Source organism: Eptatretus burgeri, chromosome 2 (genome assembly GCF_056783735.1).
Source record: "Eptatretus burgeri isolate ZD-2024b chromosome 2, Ebu_testis_v1, whole genome shotgun sequence".
In the NCBI taxonomy this organism is placed as follows: domain Eukaryota; kingdom Metazoa; phylum Chordata; class Myxini; order Myxiniformes; family Myxinidae; genus Eptatretus; species Eptatretus burgeri.
The window spans coordinates 26,867,968-26,888,219 of NC_140962.1; the positions used below are offsets into that span (position 1 = coordinate 26,867,968).

The 20,252-nt window shown below is 42.3% G+C and overlaps 1 protein-coding gene across 1 annotated transcript in view; it reads right to left on the minus strand.

Annotated features, from left to right (window-relative positions):
• The window catches only part of LOC147031658 (junctional adhesion molecule C-like), a 75,150-nt gene that overhangs the window by 37,767 nt on the left and 17,131 nt on the right, over nt 1-20,252 (minus strand). The window contains exons 2-3 of the mRNA XM_085866474.1: nt 10,744-10,809; nt 2,833-2,934 (exon numbers count right to left, since the gene is read on the minus strand). Coding sequence (XP_085722600.1) covers nt 2,833-2,934; nt 10,744-10,809 — 168 coding nt within the window. The remainder of the gene's footprint in view (nt 1-2,832; nt 2,935-10,743; nt 10,810-20,252) is intronic.

The window sequence follows — 20,252 nt, forward strand, 5'->3', positions numbered from 1 at the left end:
AATCCGTCCAAAACTTTTTGAGACATCATGCTAAATATCGTTTTTTTTGGCCCTGTCTTTCAATGATCAACAATCACTTCAGAAATTCTGGTATCTGGATCCGAATCTTCACCAAAATCTAATCATTTCATTCTTGTCACAAACCCAACCTGTCCAAATTTTGTCTGAATCCAATCACAACTTTCTGAGATATCCTGCTCACAGACAAACGAACACACACACACACACACACACACACACACACACACACACACACACACACACACACACACACACACACACACACACACACACACACACACACACACACACAGTGATAAAAATATAATCTCTGTCAAACTTCAGTGGCAGAGGTAATAAAAAGATATTACAAATCAAAACTAATACAATTCCCATAAGATCTGCAACATGTGCTCTTGTTAAACACTTTCCTGATCCACTAAGATCTACAAATTGAAGTGAAAAAAGTAATTTTAGATGATTGCTTTGCTGATGCTATTTCACAAGTTACTACTGGGCCTCAGAGTAATAATAAAATAAATGAACATGCAAGACCACTTGTTGTATACTGCTGACGAATGGCAAGTTTTTCTCTGCAGTGTTATATTTTTATGCCTGATTGCCCTTAATGTTCTTAACGGTTTTTATAGCCGTCCTTTTTCTTTCTTAGCTCTGGTTTGCGTGGAGTCTGGCTCTTCATTGGCAGAAAGGATGTTTTGATTTTATCCACAAAGACCATTTTATGAAGAAAACTAGAATGGCACTCTCTGACGTCACCAGATATGACTCTGCCCACCTAAAGGAAAAAAATATACCATCAGAGATGGGGAATCCCCAGTCATTGAATGAAAAAGGTCATACCTATTCCAGATAATGAGGGAGGTGAATTGGAAACAAGACACCATTTGGTCATCTCGAAAAAGTTCCCCAGGGGTGACGAACGTAGTAACCAAAACTAATTGAAATCAGATAAGCGGTTTTCCATTTCTTACAAAAAAACATTTTTTTTCAAGATGGCCACCCCAGTCGGCCATCTTGGATCCGGCCAGGCCCAAAATCAATAGGGTTCTTCCTTTTCAGGTGGTACATGTGTGACCCAAATTTCAAATCGATATGGCGAAAAAATATTTTTTTCAAGATGGCCACCCCAGTCAGCCATCTTGGATCCGGCCGCGCCCAAAATCAATAGGGTTCTTCCTTTTCAGGTGGTACATGTGTGACCCAAATTTCAAATCGATATGGCGAACAGTTTATGAGTTATCGCACTCACAGCTATAAATGTTGACGCACGGACGGACGGACGGATGGACAGCCGGACGACATGGGTGACAACAATATCCCCCTTCCGCCACGCGGCGGGGGATAAAAATATATGGCTGCTCGGCCACGTGGCCGAAGAAGTCATCAATTTTTTTTGTCCCCAATACAATTTTGCCCCAGATGACCCTCAAAAATTATCTTACTTATCAGAGAAGGTGTCCAACATATGCAATGACGACATCATCAAAATAGCACTTATTTCCCATATGGCGTACTTGACATGTGCCAAGTTTCTTTTTTTCCCCCCATGGAATGGTTTTGGATATACAGAGGTCCAAAGTTTGTCCTTTTCTCCAACGTTGCTGCCACACCACATGACCTATGACATCATAATTACGATTGAAGCATGAATCGGCTCACTCCGCTCACCTCTCCACATGTCGTTGCAGAGACTGACGTCACAGATTTGCACCAATCACAACACAAACATTTATTTTCCACAAATACATTTGTAGTATTCGTGATGTATTTATTTGAAAATTATTTGTGATATAACAGGGTCTAAGTGGTCTAAAATAGTCAAGAGTCTAAGCTGTCCAATCTGTTTTCTAAATGGTCAAGTCAAAGCAAGTTTTCTTAGTAAGCATGCAAAGTTTCAGGCCGCTCGGTTTTTATAGTTTTGGAGTTATGGAGGACACACACACACACACACACACACACACACACACACACACACATACGCATATTAGTATAGATGGATGAGTAGTCACACCTATGGTGAAAATTGTGTCAATCGGATAAGCGGTTGCCGAGAAAACAGAGAAAATTAACCCGGGCTACACCTGGAGAGACAGATGGACAACCCGAAAACATAATACCTCCGGAGACTTCCTCACCAGAGGCATTAACAAACAAGAGCTCAAGTGAGCACAATATATGCCCGAACAATAAGGTATATACAGAGTTGTGCTACTACATGGAAAACAGCATCCTGGTTGCCATGGCAACCACTTTAGATGACGAACGTATGTCCCGACACACCGTACATATATACCAAATATGAACCGTGAAAGTTGAAACCTTTGGGAGTTAGAGTGCGGACAGGAACGGACAGACAGACAGACAGATGGACGGACGGACGGAGGATCGGTATCACATAATATGCCCCGATATATATATATATCGGGCGTATAAAAATAATAGTATTAATCTAAAACAAAAAAAAAACATCCGTTCACAGGTCCTGTTGGATTGGAGCAATTAAAATATTTTAGGTCTTTATCTACCTATAAAAAGGCTGAATTTCACATATCAAAAGCAGCACTATTTAAATAATTGGGGATGCATTTTGGAAAACGTTTTAAGAATGAATATGCACCACATTATAAGGGGTAGTTCACACCTCCACATATATGCCTGATTGTGTATGAGAAGGGTAGGAGCGTATTTCAGTCCATAAACAGAGTGGCTGTAATAAGTCCATGTTGTCACAAGAGAAAGCACACCATGACTTTAAAAAAAATATGAGGATGAGATCTGCAAGGGATCTAAGGGAGCAAGGGTTAATCTCACCCATGAGTTTTTTATCCAGGTAGACATATGTCACATGGGAACCAACGATCTTCTTCCACGAAATCATCGGATTGCCTGTATACTTACAGTAAAGGGTCACAGCTGAGGCATGGGGTGAGAAAAAAAAAAGGAGAGAAATTTAGGCAGCAGTTTTACAAAGAAGTGCAAGAGATTAAGTAAAACAGGTACACCAGGGTACTAGAAAGTATGAAATGGTCGAACATTTTGTTTAAATATTAATTTTTCTGACAAGGTCAGGAGAAGGCAAAACAAAGTACAATTTTACCTTGGTAATAGGCTTCATATTTAATCCGATTAAACTCAATTATGGCATTTAATTGGCTCCTTTATGAGAACCGGTATATCAAAAGTTTGAAAGACAGTGAAAGGCAATAGCAGAGGGAAGCTTTATTTTTTTTTCGTCCACAGAAAGGCCTATGGAAGAGCAAAACAACAGAGGAGAAGAAGAAAGAAAGAAAAAGAAGAAAGAAAGAGAAAGAAAAAGAAGAAAGATTGAGAAAGAAGAAAGAAAGAGAAAGAAGAAGGAAGAAGAAGGAAGAAGGAAGAAGAAGAAAGAAGAAGGAAGAAGAAGAAAGAAGAAGGAAGAAGAAGAAAGAAGAAGAAAGAAGAAGAAAGAAAAAGAAAGAAGAAGAAAGAAGAAAGAAGAAGGAAGAAGGAAGAAGAAGGAAGAAGAAAGAAAAAGAAGAAAAAGGAAGAAAAAGGAAGAAAAAGGAAGAAAAAGGAAGAAAAGGAAGAGAAGGAGGAGAAGGAGGAGAAGGAGGAGGAGAAGGAGGAGAAGGAGAAGAAGGAGAAGAAGAAGAAGGAGAAGAAAAAGAAGAGCAATCGAGGATTGCAGACCCTCACCGGAACTTGCTTTGTGTAGTGTTTCTGTAGTTTTGTGTAGTGTATTTTGTGTGGCGTCTGTGTGTTGGTGTGTTAATTAATAAGAGACGTAACGAGAACTGCCACATTATAACTGCCGGCAGTGATGACCGGGTACAAGATGTCCCGCTTTGATGAAACCCTCTTTGATTGGACACCTGTCCCTGGCCCATGACATTTGTTATTCAAATGAATTCAGAATATGATTAAAATCAATTCAATTCAAATCAAATCAAATGGAAGACCAAATAAGTACAGTATTTCATTGGAATCAAGAGGAACCCAAACAAGCAAAAATGCAAAGATGGAGTCATCAGGAGGAACCTGGACAGGATTCAGCAACTACTCCTCTACCCTCAAACCCACTCAGACACAACCAAGTGAGCCTTATTCAAAAATATATGAGTGTATATATATATATATATATATATATATATATATATATATATATATATATATATATATATATATATATATATATATATATATATATATATATATATATATATATATATATATCTTCTTCTTCTTCTTTCGGCTGCTCCCTTTCGGGGTCGCCACAGCAGATCATCCGTATGATCTGCATAGTGATTTGGCACATGTTTTACACCGGATGCCCTTCCTGACGCAACCCTGGTCGCCTCTTACGACACAGGGATATGGTACACCTATTTTAACCAGGGTATACACCGGCCCAGTATACTGGTACTCATTTCGCCGACCTCGGAAGGATGACAGGCTGAGTCGACCCCCTGGTGTATTAATTCAGTGGCCCAACGGGGCTTGAACTCAGGACCTTTTGGATCCCAAGCCGCTGCCCTACCCACTGCACCAACACCAGGCTTTATGTATATATATATATATATATATATATATATATATATATATATATATATATATATATATATATATATATATATATATATATATATATATATATATATATATATACATATATATATACATATATATATATACATACATATATATACAGTAGACTAGGAGGAACCACTGCGCCAACACCAGGTATATAATATATATACATATGCATATATACAGTAGACTAGGAGGAGCCTGGTGTTGGCGCAGTGGTTAGGGCAGCGGCTTGGGATCCAAAAGGTCCTGAGTTCAAGCCCCGTTGGGCCACTGAATTAATACACCAGGGGGTTGACTCAGCCTGTCATCCTTCCGAGGTCGGCGAAATGAGTACCAGTATACTGGGCCGGTGTATACCCCGGTTAAAATAGGTGTACCATAGCCTGTGTCGTAAGAGGCGACCAGGGTTGCGTCAGGAAGAGCATCCGGCGTAAAACCTGTGCCAAATCACGATGCGGATCATACGGATGATCCGCTGTGGCGACCCCTAACGGGAGCAGCCGAAAGAAGAAGAAGAAGAAGAAGAAGAAGATATACAGTAGACTAGGCGTCAGTCGTCATCATCGAGACCAAGAAAAAAGTAACGACTTAGAAATGTGACGACTTACGCGTATGCGAACATTCATGATGACTGGGGTGAAGGATGAAGTCGGGCGTGGCCTGGACACGTATGTGTGAGAGCCGGCTATTGTACCAAAAGGAAAACACAATCCTCGGGGCAGAGGTGATGGTTCATTGGTGAGTTGGAAAGTGATCAAGCAAAGATGGAATTCATGAATCAGTTTATCAAAAGTAAAGATAATGAACAACTGTAAGACAACTCATATACCATCAGTGATGGTATGGTGCCAAATTACATGACACACAGTCGTCGTGGTGATGATTACCACTCAATGCCTATTTGTGAGTGAGTGCGGTAATGTACAAAACAAGCCAATATAAAACCATGATCGGACTTCAACACTAAGCTCGATTGATCCTTTACTCCTTCGCGAAGTAATCCGTTATGTTTGACTGCCTCAAACTCTTGGGCATCTGGTGCATGAGAAAGGACTCAAACCGGTCATTGTATTCCATGATGTTGTCTGGGCAACCCTCCACCAAAAGACAGTATCGGCGCATCACATCCAGACAGTATCGGCGAATCCACGCTGCCTGATTCGCCGCACCTCTTGACCTTGCAGATTCCCCACCTCACTTTGAATCTGTCTATCCAGTGCATGGGCTAGGTCTCGGCATCATCATGCTCGAGGTCCGCAGCGAATTTACGTGCCTTCAGCAGCAACATTTCACCGTCCAACCGAATATTTGGTTGAGCCGACATTTGCCGAAACCAGATGATGAGCGCGTCATCGACATCTTCAAAGGACACACATTTCACGCGTTTCACACTTACACCAGCCTCGTGATCTTCTCCACTTGTCCAAATATCTTGTCCTTCTTCTTCAAGATATCATTCAATGTCTGCCGTTTGATGTCCAACTTCTCAGCTATGGCTGTTTTCTTCATCAGTGGGTTTGCCTCGCAAAACTGGATAATGTCGTATTTTTCTTGGTAGGTTTTAGTTGTAAGCTTACGCTTCGTCGCCATTGTCCTGCCTGCAGTGCGATCAACGTGTGTACGCAGTTATAAATAGCCTATCACTGGCGGTGTACACCAATGAGCGAGCATCACGATTCCATGAAATCGGGCTTCTCACGAGGCAGCAGTTCCATGTGACGAGTTAAGAGTGGTAATTTACTTGAGTTTCCATTACGCGGGAACGGACAACATCTGACGACTTAGACGAAGTGACGACTTACAGAGGGATGACCCTTTATTCAAAGGGATTTAACATGAGATCAATTCGGGACTTTTTGACGCTGCCGACTTAGGCGAAGTGACGAGTAACACGCTGCCGACTTACGCCTAGTCTACTTTATATGAAAAAGAACCCAGATTTAAAAAAAAAATTAAAAAACCAATGTCACCCGCAGGGTGACCCGTATCTTGCCAAAAGGTGACCATGTGTGACTTCTTTAAGGTCACACTGAGGTGAACAGAGCTGCTATCCACCAGGAGCGACTCCTTGAGGAATATCTGCCGACGAGAGATTCCGATGAGAATCGTTCTACAGAGTAACCATGAAAAATATGCTTTTGCCTCATAACGTCACCAAATGACGTCATAATGTCTCAAGCTTGACATATCTAGAAAGCACTCATTGAGGTGTTCAATTTGAGGTACTACACGATATGGTTCCTAAAACTTGAAAATTTGACCTTGGGGTCAAATATGTTTGACCTGAGGCGCTAACCATGAAGTCAAGGCCAATCGCCACCAAAAATTAATCAGCTGAGCGCCAGACCATGAACTATATTCCCATGAAGTTTGAAGACGATCCAATCAAAATTACTCAAAAAATAAGGGTTTCGTCGACTCCCCTGATTTGCAACAAAGTGACCTTGACCTTTGACCTTCAAAATTTTATGCGCTGAAAGGGACCTCTGTAGGCCTCTGATATGCAAAGTTACAAAAATTTCCAATGATAACTGTGCTCTGCAGAGTGATTTATACGTGATTACAGACCAAAAATAAAAATAAAAAAACAAAAAAAAACATAAAGGTCAAAGCCAATCGCCACCAAAAATTAATCAGCTGAGTGCCAGACCATGAACTATATTCCCATGAAGTTTGAAGGCGATCCGATCAAAATTGCTTAAAAAATAAGGGTTTCGTCGACTCCCCTGATTTGCGACAAAGTGACCTTGACCTTTGACCTTGACCTTCAAAATTTTGTGCACTGAAAGGGACCTCCTATAGACCTCTGATATGCGAAGTTACAAAAATTTCCAATGATAACTGTGCTCTGCAGATTTTTTTATACGTGATTACAGACAAAAAAATAAATTAAAATAAAAACATACAAGCTGACTAACATATCTTGCAAAAACTTCGTTTTGGCAAGATAATAATAATTCTGGCTGCCAGACCATGAGTCCAATGAGGTTGAAATTTAAGACATGTATTTCCCATCACCACTAGATCATAATTTTGAAGTTTCACATCACATGATGAAGCGGTTCAAGAGAAAGGATTCTAAAAAGATTTTCACTCAATCCAATATGGCTGCCAGATCATGTGACATCAATTATTCGTGAATACCCTGGTGTCCGCAAGGATTTAGGAACATTTATGTGAAGTTTCCCCTTGATATGTCTAGGCGTTCTGGAGAAGATTTTTTTTTATCGGTTGCAGGGTAAATCCAATATGACTGCCAAGCCATGTGACCTATGTCATCATATGTGTGAAGCATTTATCCCTCGTGGTGAGGTGGTCAAATGTGTAAAGTTTCACTTTGATCTGTTCAGCCATTTCAGAGAAGAAGATTTTTGAAGGTTTTATTACAGCGCGTGCGCTGTATACAATTGCACCGAGTTTAAAATGTCCCCGGTGAAACAGAGAAATGTCCCGGCGAAATTTGGGATGAACTTCGCCTGAAGTTCGCATACATGTCGCACGACATTCGCGCGACGTTCAGGTGACAAAACTGAGATTTTTTTGGCACATGCAACTGTCGTGTGACGGTCACACGACGGCCGTGCGACCATCGCGCAAATGTCGTGCGACTGTTGCAGTTCTTGTCATAAAGAAATTAGCCTTAATGATAATGGACTTGCTATCATCCGTCGTTGAATCCCTAGCATGTACAAATATTTGAGTGTCAGCTTCTTCATGACAACATGGAGACACAGCATCCAGTGACTTCCTTGTGTTGCTAATGGCATCTTCTCCTTTTGTGACAATGACTGTGCTTGTCGTCTGTGCTTCACACGTATTTTCGGCAAGGAAGTGAAACAGCTCAGTCTTGTTGCTGTCATCTCGAAGAAAGCTTCTCCAGTTATTTGGGGTCTTACTGGTTCCTGTCACTCTTCTTCTGATTCCTTGCCCCCTTTTCGACCTTGCGTCGGACTTCAGACTTGACGTCTTGTACACATCAAACACTACGTCCACCCTCTCGTACCTGACACCATAGGATTCCACCTTTGGGATGACGTCTTCTTTAGCATCGTCATCAAATATCTTTGAAGTGCGTGGAGGTAGGGCATTGATAAGTGCTGAGCCATCAATGATGACTGCATCTCCCCTTGGTTCTCTGTCTGGGATGTTCACTTGCGCTTCAAGAATTTCAGCCAGCTGTGACTTCAAATTTTTTTGAAGTTTTTTTTTTTTTCCAATTTTTCAAAATTTGGATTTTCAAATGGCCAATCGGGCAGATTTGATCACAAAGCCCTGCAGAACAGAAATGCCAAATTTGATGCTTGTATCATAATTTGCACGATTTTTCTACTATCTACTACACTATGGGTGAGCCAGTTATAAAAAGAAATTTGCCACATGAAATCCAGTACACGTCAGCTACAACATGTTCCCTCTTTCCTATCTCCTGGTGCAAACTGTTGATATTTTTATATCTTCCTCAAACTGTCAGCAAGCCTTTTGTCTGCTTTGAACCAGAATGGTTTATTGCTGGCAAGATCAGCAGCTGCTGTCTGGTTTTCTTCGCTCATGTTGTGGTCACTGCCAAGCCACGGCAGCCTTTGGTGCACTTCTTATCTCATTTTATGGTCATTTTTGAAGCGCCATTGGCTTTCCATTCTCAAATGGTGGAATTCTTGTCATAAAGAAAATTCAGCTTGGCAAGGATCATCACGACATTCCACAAGCCAAAACTATTATTTCACCCACAGCTCCAGCATATCTGGTTGAAAGTTGCCTGGCAACTATATGTTTACACTGGATTATAACACTGTTGAAATAATACAATAAACTTTAACCCACAGCACAATTACATGTTATACTGAGATCCGTAAAAGGGGATAGTTTCTTCGTGCACAAGTTTGAATGTTTCCCCTTCTTCCCTATTTGTGTGTCGACCACTTGGTTTGTTCTGTCTCTTTATTAGTGCCTCATCCATCCTTATCCCCCATATGCATTTATAATAAAATGAAATTTTTAAAAATATAAAACCCTCTCATTCACAAGGTCTTTCGACCTCCGGTGCAGAGCAGTTTATTTTTTTTCCTGTGTTTGTCTCACATCCTGTCTGTCTGTGTCTGTGTCTGTCCCCCACCTTTGGTACATTGCCTTTTCCCCCTCTGTCACAAAAAAAATATCGCACATACATTGAAACAGGCTCAGGTAGAAAAAGGTGGGTTGCAGGAGAAGGTTCGTGAGTGCATTCTAAAAGATCATTGGTATGAATGGGAGATGATCTGAAATGGCAGCAAGCTGCAATCACATAGCACTGATGAAACCACTGCTGGGAGAAAAAGGGGACAAAGGTACACAGGTGAGAGAACCTCGACTTTAGACGGTTGACAAGGACGATGAATGCATTTGTCTTGAAAGGGTGATACAGGATAAGAAGGATTTAAGAGCATGGGACCAGAATAGATGGAAAAGAAAACTGAGAGGCAACAAACCTGTATGTGGTAATAAGACAGCAGTTTTTATGCCTCAGCCAAATGATCAGTGATGAACTCGATAGCATTCAAGAGTGAGGTGGTGGGACATTGTTTCACTGGCTAATAAAGGAGAACAATACTGTTTTGTGCTCTGCTTTGTTGACTTAGGACATTCCAAAGTCCCAAGGAAGGACTTGCCTGACAGAGAAGGCAAAGTCTTTGGAGGCCAGTTTTACATTACACCCTTCCCAATATAATTCCCACTTGATGCACAGGAGTTGAAAGCACTAAAATTCTTCCAAAGGTTTATCCTAAAAGTGGATGGGTGAATTGATACAAAGAACATGGATTCAAGGATGTGAGCAATCCCTTGGATGAAACAAATGTTACCATCAAGTGTAAGATGGCCGCATCCTGCTGTCATAGTTGAAGCATTTGGCTGACAAACTATCATTACTGGACTTCAATCAAATATAATTTGTTCATTTTTCTTGCGAACACATAAAACTTGCTTTCATGTCACAAATTCAATGCACTCTCATTATATATATATATATATATATATATATATATATACATACATACACACACACACACACACACACACACACACACACACACACACACACACACACACACACACACACACACACACACACACACACACACACACACACACACAACCATCAACACAAAGAAAACTTACGGTCTCCCTCATTGACATCGGGATTGGGATAATCTGTAGAGATCGTAAGTCCTTCAATTGCCACCACTGTGGGAGACACAAGGTGAGCACATGGTTAAGTCAGGACAATGCACAAAATCTCCGCAACTCACCTTGCAAGTACACTCTTATCATCACACTCGTTATTTCGCCATCCTTACAATACATCATCAGGAAATTTAGGCAGAGTTTTTTTTTTGTTTTTACTTGTAGCTCATTGGAGTACAGCTCTACCCTATGGTTGGTGCCCCCACTTAACACCTGTCTGAGCTATGTGGCGATGCAATCCAAAGCTCTCAACAGAGCCTGCTGCACACTTGACAGACAGGTTTGTAGCCAGTTTTCTACTACCTCTATCCACATCTTGCTCCCTCTGTTCCATGAACCCCCTTTTCGTGAGCCTCCCAAAATCTCCGCTCATTGCTGTACCCGAACCTTGAACTCGGCGAGTTGCCCTTCCAAGCTGAGTCCAAGTCAAGCCAGGTTTGGCTGTCAACTCGGAAATGTTTCTGTTGCATGAAACAAAGTACCTACGGTACCATAGAAGTGGAAATGTTCATGCATTTTATGCTTTGCAGAGAAGTGCGAATATATTTGCCTTATTTTTGTTCGAGAAATTACATTACCAGATCACACACAGTCGTCCACAATTCAACATAAAATGTCTGATGTATACGATGCTTCGTTATTGGAAGCAGGTTTCAAAAGAGGACAAACATAAATGTTTCCTGAAAGATGCAAGATTGGTTAAGGCAGGGCTCCATGTACAATCTGGCCATGCCGTTAATGAGGAGATATTGATAGGTGGTACAGAAGAAAGTCCCACACCAGCTTGAGGAGACAACGATGCCGAGGCCAAACATTGGAATAAACATTAATATACAATTCTCCTGGAGAATGTGAATTTAGTAATCTCAATTCAATTAACTATCGCAGAGATGCCAACTTTTGGAAATCAGAATTAGGGAGGATTTGCAACCGACACCAAATAATGTGCGCGAAGCGCACATCTCGAGCGCGGAGCGCTCGACCCTTGCGGCAGGGTCCAGGGCCCGCCTTAGGGCCCTTTAAGCTCTGGGGTTCTAGACGCTCTCTAGTGCCCTCTGAGCCCTATTTATTTTGGAGCATTTAACATGTTAAGAATTCCCACTTTTTGAACAACAAAAGGGGAAAATTGTGCACTTTTTAATGTTACATGTATGTTAATATTAGTAAGTTAGGGGACAATCAAAGATTAACAAAAAGCACAAAAGAAGCAATATTTTTCTTACCTTACTGGCTGGTACTACTGCTGCTTGCTTTTTCCATGGCAGCTTTGCTGAGTGACAGCTGTGTGGCTCTTTTAGCCCTTCTGATTATGTCTTTGCTGTATTCTCTCTGGTAGCAAGGGGTGCTATGAGCTAGTTTTTCAATTAAGAGAGCTTCCAGGGTTTTGACACTCAAATTGGGACGAAATTCAGTATGATTCTTCCGTACAAGACTGAGTGCCCGCTCACATGATGCGTTCGAATGAGGAATGACCAAGATTCCCTTCATCACTTTGCTCAAATTAGGATACTTCTTGGCACCAGTGCAGGGATCTGTGAGCTGTGAAATCCGATGCCACTGCTCATCCAATCTCACTGTCTCAGTAGCAATTGTAGCTATGGAGGCATCTGCCTGGTAGTGAGCGAATTCACTCTCAAGACTGTCTATGTCACTATCACCGCCACTGAACAGACAGGGGAATTTCTTGATGAAAAACTCCACACAGTCAAACCCCACTTCTTGGTGTAGCTTAACATCCAGCACCTGAGCATGCTTGGCTAATTCATCATCTAGCAGCCAGGTTTTGAAGATGTAATTGCAGGCTTTCACATAATATGAGCGAACTGCACTGAAGAAACCTTGGATGTCTGACTCACTCAGAGTGAAGGTGGATTTCTTGAGACTCCTTTGTTCCCTTATATACAGTTTGGCATCGTTCCCAATCATGAGGTCCTCATCATTCTTCTGATGATTTCTGTCAGAGAAGGGTACATTTACCAGAGCAACCGATGACACCGATGGTTTCAAAAACCGTACGAAGATATCTTTCAGAAGACCATTCAATTCTCCGTGCAGGAGATGAATACAGGGTTCGTCTCTTTGGAGCAGAAGATTCCCCTTCTCAAAAAGCTTGTTCGCATATCGAAGGAAGAAACAATAGAGTTTTGTTTGTGGAGACAAGAACATCCTGTTGACACGTTTTTCTCTAGATTCCTGCACAGTGTTTGAGGAAGATGCGGTTTTAGTTGTAGAACTCGTAGTACACTTAGCCGCAGGGCGATCACACTTGCGTTTACTGCCAGCAGAAGAGGTCAGACTCATAGTACCAGATCCAATTTTACGTTTGAGGAGAGAGCTTGAGGTAGGTGCAGCCAAGGAAGAAGACCTCTGATTCGAAGGTTTTGCTGAGCTTCTATCAAGTGATTTGGCAAAAGCAGAACTTAACTTGGGTCCTTTTTTGCCTGTAGATGGGACTATCACAGTCTTTCTCGACTCTGAAGGGATCTGCTTTGTAGATGACCGTGATGAAGGGCCGGTGATGCTACCTGCTCTCAGCATTGGTTTTGGTGCTGTCCCTGCTGTCTTCTTCGCAGCAGATACTGCAGTGGTAGTGGTGAATGCTGCTCCACTAGTGCTTGATCCTGCAGTGCCAGTACTGGCAGTAGATACAGTGCCGTCCTTCTTGCTCGTTGTTAGAGTCTTGGCTACAGTTGGTTGCATTTTTCTTCGTACTTCTTCTTTGAAGAAGAGGCGAAGTGGCTCCCACTGTTCAATCAGCCTGTCTAGGCACTGACCAAGGGACAGCCACCTTGTTGCGACATGCTTCAGAATCTTGTGTGTCGGGGCATCACAGAGTTCTTGCAGTGCTTTCACTCCTTTGACGCGTTTACTACTTTTGTCCAAGTAGTAGTAAATATCAATGAGAAAGTCATCTAATTCAATGGGTAAGACCTGAGCCGCCTTCTTGGCCGTATTGTGCATCATATGGCAAGGGCATCCCATGATGTAGCACTCTGGATTTTGTTTGTGGATATAAGCAGCGACTCCTTTGTGCTTGCCCACCATGACAGAGGCATTATCAGCACAAAAGGAAACACAATTTCCCCACGGAATTTTCCTGTCACTGAACTCATGATCAAGCAGTTTGAAAATGTTTTCTCCAGTGGAATCTTGTTTGCACGCAGGCAAACTTAGCAAACCTTGCTTCACAATCCCAGCACTGTTGTCATAGTACGAAATCAGGACAGGATATAGCTGGGCCTCACCACTGTCATTGCTACCGTCTGTAGCTAGGCTAAATGGAGCTAGTCTAGCAATATCGGCAATAGATGAAGCAGTAACATTTGACAACTCACCAATTATTGCTGAAGTTTTTGTTCTTGCACATCCATACTTTGAAGCAACTTTTGAATCTGGAAACATCTTTTGAAATAGAGGTCCAGCATGATCTGAGACTGATATGGGCAAGTTATGTTCCACAATAAATCCACTAAAGAGAAGTTCCGCTCGGGTAACATCCTCTTCCTCGCTTGTCCCTTGTTTGGTGAAATAATTCAGAAGTGTACCGGTACTCGTGCTCGAAGATCTCTCCTTTGCAATGTCTGTGTGCCGTTTGCTTCCAACGTGCTTCCGAATATCATCGCGACCTCCGTGCTCAACTGAAATATCAACGCTGCATACTGTACAATACGCATGATGAATTCCTCTTTCAGACTTTCGAATACACGGGTATTGGAGACTGTATTCGATCTTGTACTTCTGAGACCATTTCTTGGTCTTCGTAAGCTTCTTTTCTGCCATTTCGTAATCAACATCGAGGGCTTGAAGCATCGGTAACTTCGAAGTCGATGTTCCACAGCTGCAGCGCGACTCGTAGAACTCTAGCGGCTGTTAAACACCGCACGGTGGTCGCGACCGCCGGGCTGGTATGGGGCCCAGCTGCATGCAGTGAGCGTATCGCATGCATATACACTGTGCATACATACCGCATGCACTGTATTGCACACATACCGCATGCACTAAATCTCAGTGCATGATCGCATAAGCGAGATCCAGACCCAATGTTTCGCTGCTCCTCATTTGAATTTGCAATTTTTTACGTACAATTTGGTAGCAGCGAACGTTATGGAGTTACCACATGCTATACGTAGCAGACGATGCTTTTCATTCAATTCTCATACTAGTACATTCTGATTAGTGAACAGTGCAAAAATATCAAAATTTCGGGAGGATAAGGATAGTGATCGTAAGGGCGGGAGTTTGGGTGAATTTTCGGAAGCCTCCCGATGAAATCGGGAGGGTTGGCATCTGTGCTATCGATCACCTCCGCCACCAAAGGTGAAGGTGCTGATGTTTTCACCCTTTTCTGTCTGTTTTTGTGTTTGTCTGTGTGCAGGATATCCCAAAAAGTTGTGAACGGAGTCGGATAAAATTTTGTGGAGAGGTTGGGTGTGTGACAAGGACAAAGTGATGAGATTTTGGTGAAGATGTGGATCCGACTACTATAAGTTTGTTTTTTTTAATAAGGGATTCGTTACAATTGAGAGTTCGGGCCAAAAAAATTATATATAGCGTGATATCTCAAAAAGTTGTGGACAGATTCGGACAAAACTTGGCAGACACATTGGGTGTGTGACAAGGAAGAATTGATTCAATTTTGGTAAAGACCGAATCCAGATCCGGATCTGATTAAAAAAATTTTAAGTGATTCTTCACCATTGAGAGTTTGGGCCAAAAAATGATATAGTACTGCATAGCATGATATTTCAAAAGTGTATTGGGCCTGATATTTTCTCGTGGATCAGACATGATGTGGTGGAGGTATGCGCTCTACCGAGTGCCCTTCTAGTTTGATGTGCTTTACTTTATTTTCCCATAATATTTTGCAATCCATATTTTATTGGTTCCACATAGTGCTTCATTGGTTCTGTTAGATTTACACCACATTCGTAAACCTTCATATATAATAATAAATGTCTGGATGTGTGCATCAGGGTATTGACGGGGTGCTCATCATGATAAACCAAAAAAAAAGTCTTACCAACATGACGGCACACCATCTTGCTTAGCCAGCTTGCACCTCATTTGGGGTCTTAAGCCACTATTTGGTTTTGGCCTGCTCAAATATGCCTAGACTTGGAACAGGCCACAACGGTTTCTATACACGGTGGCCACAATGTCTTGTCATCCATTGTTAAAAGTGAGACATTGCTTATTATGTGCAGTGTTAATTTGTTGAAGATCGAGTGAACATAACCATGGGTGATACAAGCAATTACACCATTGAACAGCGGACTGTTGTCAGCGTCTGGGTTTATGAACATCCACAAACAGGGATAACACTGGAGGAGGTGCTCGTCGACTTCCAGCAATGATTCCACCAAGAAGCTCCCTATAAAAAGACACCTCTGCTTTCGGAGCATAAACTCTTTGCAACAGGAACCATAAAAGATATGCCAAGAACTGAAAGGCCATCAACCAGAGGTTGGCAGTGCAAATTGGTCGAATAATCTGTTGCAAGGTCATCAAAAAATTTGACCTGTAAAAACGATCCACGGAACTTGGAATACCTCGGTCGACAATGCAAAAGCACATGAGGGTTGACCTAAAATTTCGTGAATAATCACCCAAAGCTCGTTCAAGAGTGATCAGACAAAAACACTCCAGAAAATGTACCACAGAACATGGCTCAAAATTACTCTCTATCGAGTGCAGCCTGTGGCTGCTGGTTGCATCATTGGTTGGGACACAGCTATGCCACTGATGCAGTGTCCCTCTTACCAGTACACTGGTACTCATTTTGCCGACCTCGGAAGGATGACAGGCTGAGTCAACCTCCTGGTGTATTTAATTCAGCGGCCCAACGGGGCTTGAACTCAGGACCCGAGGATCCCAAGCCGCCACCCTAACCACTAAGCCAACACCAGGCTTATACTCTCTGTAATGACAATGATGGAGCACAAACGGAACCACTGGACAATTAAGGCTTGTGTCATATGCTGGAAAATATGTAATAAAGTAAGAGTGTATGGTAAATGTATATGCTCCAACTTGTAGAACCCTTCAGCGCTGTCTGCTCATATGATAAAAGGCAATATCACAATCTTTACAAGGAGTGACAAGACATTGTGGCAACCCTGAAGGAAAAAGTGCACAAAATTATTTTTTCCACTTTCCTCACTCCTATTATCAAATGCCTCATCTTTCCTTCAAAGTGTGGTTTGAGAGTCCCACCCCCCCCCCCCGTCCCCGAGGGAGGGGGGATGAGAGAGAGAGAGAGTCCCGAGGGAGGGGGATGAGAGAGAGGGGGATGAGAGAGAGGGGGATGAGAGAGAGGGGAGAGAGAGAGAGAGAGAGGGGGATGAGAGAGAGGGGGATGAGAGAGAGGGGAGAGAGAGAGAGAGAGAGAGAGAGAGAGAGAGAGAGAGAGAGAGAGAGAGAGAGAGAGAGAGAGAGAGAGAGAGAGAGAGAGAGAGAGAGAGAGAGAGAGAGAGAGAGAGAAAGAGAGAGAATGTCCCGAGGGAGGGGATGAGAGAAAGAGAGAGAGAGTCCCGAGAGAAGGGGACGAGAGAGAGAGAGAGAGAGAGAGAGAGAGAGAGAGAGAGAGAGAGAGAGAAAGTCCCGAGGGAGGGGATGAGAGAAAGAGAGAGAGAGAGATTCCCGAGGGAGGGGGATGAGAGAGAGAGAGAGAGAGAGAGAGAGAGAGAGAGAGAGAGAGAGAGAGAGAGAGAGAGAGAGAGAGAGAGAGAGAGAGAGAGAGAGAGAGAGAGAGAGAGAGAGAGAGAGAGAGAGAGAGAGAGAGGAAGAGAGAGAGAGAGAGAGAGAGGATGAGAGAGAGATTCCCGAGGGAGGGGGATGAGAGAGAAAGAGGGACGGGGATGAGAGAGAGAGTCCCGAGCGAGGGGTGGGGTCGGGGAGGGAGGGGTGGGCTGAGTCTTGTTCCTCATTTATACAAATGACCTCTCTGATTCTCTTGAATACAGTCTTCCTTTTGGCAGACGTTGTGTGATATAGTACCGCCATCTCTCTGCTTGGAAAACAGCAGCTGCATTTTTCTCTGCTGATCTGGAAATCATTACACACTCTTGTCTGATCAATGGAACATGCCCTTTAATCTGGGGGAAATCTCAGTCTCACCCTCTCGCTCCAGGAGGCTCAAACGAACCCACCTATCCATTTCCTTGGTCATCCACTGGAAAAGGTTCAGTTTCTTGAACTTCCAAGCCTCACAGTCAGACATGACCTTACCTTTGCTAATCTCCTAGCAAAGTTGGCCTCCAAAGCCAGCCACAGACTGGGCATCTTTGTTGATTTAAGCCTTTCCTTGAAAAAAAAAAGACCTACTCACAGTCTACAAGGATTTGTCTGTAGCTCATTGGAATAATGCTCTCCATTATGGGCTGACACCCCAGCTTCACATCTGTCTCCTGGATTCAGTCAACTCTAAAGGTCTCAAAATCATGGAATCTTTCATGATGAGGCCAAAATAACAAGATCTGTTGCTCTCACATCGAAAGTAGATCGAAAAATTTTTTTCTGCCATTTATTCTGATATTGCTCTCAGTCCTGCAACCACCACTCCTGCCCCTCCCCTCCCCCTCCCAGCTACTCCAGGATGCATACATTCTTCCAGTAACCCCTCCTGATTAAACTTCCAAAATCTAGGTTGACTGCACACCTCAATTCCCATTGATAGAACCACATTACAGAGGCTGTTCTGTCTCACTCTTCTTCAAAAACAAGGACAAATGTGTCCAAGAGCCGCATCCTAAAGGCAATAACAACAACTTCCGATATTTTGTCACGTACCTTGATGGAGCCAATAGCGAGACCAGTCATGGAGGCTCCTGTTCATGATGAGAAAATAGTGTATTTACGAAATTACAACACATTAAATGGAATAATCTTTAAATAGTAACGTGAACTTTTCGAAACATTAAAGCAAATGTCCGAATATATTTAAAAGTTGATGATAGATGCTCTCAAAAGGCACCCTCAATGCGAGGATGTGTACAGGTGTTTAGTATTTAAGAAGATCCGGATCCTGTATATAAAAGAGCCAAGTCCTAAAGGTTTTGGAAGAAGAAGAACAAGAACAAGAACAATGCGGAGTTCTCTTAGAGCCACGTTCGCAACGCGAGACGCGGATAACAAGCAGTGCACCAACTTGTCTTTTTCGCTACAATTCTGGCCCATGATCGTTTTTTTATCCACATTTTAAACCTTTCCCAACCAAACCATCTTACGTTCTCGTTTCGGCATTTACCACTTCTTCTTTTTTTCCCCCGTTGCATTCATTCCCTTGACGTTTGTCCCACTGTCAGTTATACCTTGCTCTTACATGAGCCTCGCTTCTGTAAAGAAGAAGGAGAAACAAAAAAAAATCAAAAAAAAAGAATATCCCACCAGCAAATTGCAAATGCAATTAGTAGATAATGAAGACAAAAATATTAGTGGTTATGAAGCATAATATTAGCATGTGAAATCGTATTAGTGTCAAACTTATGCTCATCATCACATCTTAGAAACCCCAAGAACAACACATTTTATCCGGTGTTACATAACTCCTTGTTCAATCATCCATGGTCATCAAAGATTCAATATTTGAGTCTCAGACTAAAATTTACATTTCTTAGCTATTTTTTTCCTGGTTTAAAGAGGTGAGAAATCCACAATGCTGCCATTCTGGAAACCACTTTATCACAATAGCATGAAATCAGCTCCCTCCTTCGATTAAACGCTCACAGTTGGTAAGTACATGAGCTCGGTAATAGACTTTATGAAACTTAAAATGACTTTTCCTTTCGCTTTCCACAAAATCCCTTCAGCACGTAAGAGGCTTCAATTTCCAGCCAACAAGTGTAACTTTCTCACAAGTTGCATTCACACCACAACAAACTACGAACTTTGCTGGCTGGCTCACCTTTTGTTATTGCATCCCAGCCTTGCATTCCTTGGCTCTCAAGGTAGCAAGCTAACAAGCACAAGTGCCGAGTCCAAGCACATTCCCAGCTGACTCCTTGTACCCCGGCCAAATATATCAATACATTCTTGGTACATCAGTGCACCTATCTCACCTCATTTGAAACTGATGAAGTGTCATTGCTCTCGCTACTCTTCCTGGCAAACTATTCCACAATCTTCTATTCTCCAAATAAAAATGTTTGACTTGAAGAATACAATTCAATTTTCCTTGAAAAGAAAAGGAATGAGATGGGAGGACAGAAAAAGGAAAGCAGGTTCAGAAGAGATGGGAGGGAATGTGGGAGTGGGGAAATGCTCGGACCATGTCGGGTGCTCTAAAATTCCGCTTTTTTGTTTTCACAATTTTGAGATTGACCCTAATCAGACTTTTTTTTAAAAAAATCTTTTTTATTTTTTAATATAAGGGCTCAGGCTCATAATGAAGCACACGCCATACATTTACTTAGGAGGAATTTCCTACTCCCCATGGATGCCAACCG